This window comes from Microtus ochrogaster, unplaced genomic scaffold (genome assembly GCF_000317375.1).
Source record: "Microtus ochrogaster isolate Prairie Vole_2 unplaced genomic scaffold, MicOch1.0 UNK91, whole genome shotgun sequence".
NCBI classification, from domain to species: domain Eukaryota; kingdom Metazoa; phylum Chordata; class Mammalia; order Rodentia; family Cricetidae; genus Microtus; species Microtus ochrogaster.
Window position 1 is genome coordinate 1137318 of NW_004949189.1, and position 2250 is coordinate 1139567.

The following is a 2250-nucleotide window of genomic DNA, read 5'->3' on the forward strand; positions in this document are numbered from 1 at the left end:
ACATGACTGAGGGTATACAGTTGTCCTCTGACGGAGACATGACTGAGGGTATACAGTTGTCCACTGTAGTGTTCTTCCCTGTAGGCTGTTTGTCTATCCTGATAATCTGGGTTACTTTCCTACAGTTACATAAATATGAAGAGAGTTACGGGGAGGCCCTAGAGGGTTTCTCCCAGGCGGCTGCACTGGACCCTGCATGGCCAGAGCCGCGGCAACGAGAGCAGCAACTCATGGAATTCCTCACTAGGCTGACCAGCCTCCTGGAGAGCAAGGTGAGCTGCCAGTCACCTACAAAAGGAGTACGTTTAGGTGGTAATGGGTCAGTATGCCAGCTTCCAGCTGGTCTATTTCCCTTTCTATTGCAGGGAAAGACAAAACCCAAAAAGCTCCAGAGCATGCTGGGAAGCTTGCGTCCAGGCCATCTGGGCCCTTGTGGTGATGGGCGATATCAGTCAGCCAGTGGACAGAAGGTGACCTTGGAGCGCAAGCCCCTGAGCTCACTGCAGCCTGGGGTGAACAGCGGTGCTGTGGTCCTGGGGAAGGTGGTGTTCAGCCTGACCGCAGAGGAGAAAGTCCCCTTGTGAGTTTCATTTCCTTCCCCATTAACCAATTGTTCTCACTTCCTGGCTGGTGAAGACGTTATACACATCATCGGCTTTCACTACTAATGGGACCTGCTCCATGTGCAGGCCTGTCTAGGAGATACCGGGCGATCTCTTTTATTATTGTTGTTATTTGACAGCAGTACAGTTCTGTTATATTTATTTATCTTATGTATGTGTGTGGCAGTGCACGTGTGCCTGTCTTCATGTGGCATTCAGAGGAGGACCGTTTCTTCCAGCGTGTGGGTCCCATCAGATGTCACCAGGACTGGCAGCAGGAGATTTAACCCAGTGAGCTGTTTTGCTGGCCTCCAGCAGTCTCATGGTAGAGGCATTTGTGGGTCCTGTCACTGCCTGTTGTTTTCCCCTGAGTTCGCTGCTTTGTCAGTTCCTAAATTCATACCTGAAACTCACAGGTCATTTTAAAAAAATGTGCATGAGTATTTGTGTGCACGTCTGTGTGCTGTGTGTGTCTGTGTGCATGTGTGTGTGCTGTGTGTGAGTGTGCACGTCTGTGTTCTGTGTGTGCACGTCTGTGTGCTGTGTGTGTGCATGTGTGTGTGCTGTGTGTGAGTGTGTGCACGTCTGTGTGCTGTGTGTGTGCACTTCTGTGTGCTGTGTGTGAGTGTGCACGTCTGTGTGCTGTGTGTGAGTGTGCACGTCTGTGTGCTCTGTGTGTGTGAGTGTGCGCACGTCTGCTGTGTGTGAGTGTGCATGTCTGTGTGCTGTGTGTGAGTGTGCGCACGTCTGTGTGCTGTGTGTGAGTGTGTGCACGTCTGTGTGCTGTGTGTGTGCACGTCTGTGTGCTGTGTGTGTGTGTGCACTTCTGTGTGCTGTGTGTGAGTGTGCACGGCTGTGTGCTGTGTGTGAGTGTGCGCACGTCTGTGCTGTGTGTGAGTGTGTGCACGTCTGTGTGCTCTGTGTGAGTGTGCGCGTCTGTGTGCTGTGTGTGAGTGTGCGCGTCTGTGTGCTGTGTGTGAGTGTGCATGTCTCTGTGCTGTGTGTGAAGTTCAGAAGGCTTCAGATTCTCTGGAACTGGAATTATTGATGGTTGTGAGCAACCATGTAGATCCTGGGAACTGAACCTGGGTCCTCTGCAAGATCAACAAGTTCTCTTGCTCCGTGAGTCATCTCTCCAACCCCCTTTCCATGTTGTTTTTAAAGTATGATGGAGAAACTTTAAAATTCTTCATCTTTGCGTGTTCAGAATCACAGAGTTGAAGAAAGACAAATTTAGATTCTGTTTCTAGATAGTTCTAGGAAGTGAGCTTTGAGTTAGAGTAGGGGCCTGGTTGGGATCTTTTGCTTTCAGGGTCTCTCTCTCTCTCCTCTTCCCTCCTTTCTTTCTCTATCTGTATTTATATTTTTATATCTATAAACACACAGCTTGTTTCCTGGCTTATTGCCACTTTGTTTTGTGTGGCAGAACAAGACCAACTCTGTAGTCTCCTACCTGTAGTTCAAGAATTGTCTTTTCAGGCAGAGAACTTTTTGAGCAGAAGGTTTGTATTTATTGTTTATTTATTTGGGTTTTGGCATAAGTGTTTAGGGAGTGAGGAAAAAAAATATAAAGGACACAGCCCAGCAAAGAAGAGAGTTAGACTATTTACTTAGAAAGAATTTAAAGGCATTTATAACTCATATTATG

At 48.0% G+C, this 2250-nt stretch overlaps 1 protein-coding gene across 1 annotated transcript in view; it reads left to right on the plus strand.

Moving 5' to 3' along the window:
* Ttc5 (tetratricopeptide repeat domain 5) overlaps positions 1-2250 on the plus strand; it is a 13172-nt gene that overhangs the window by 5550 nt on the left and 5372 nt on the right. Inside the window, exons 5-6 of the mRNA XM_026777937.1 lie at positions 126-272; positions 366-580. Coding sequence (XP_026633738.1) covers positions 126-272; positions 366-580 — 362 coding nt within the window. The remainder of the gene's footprint in view (positions 1-125; positions 273-365; positions 581-2250) is intronic.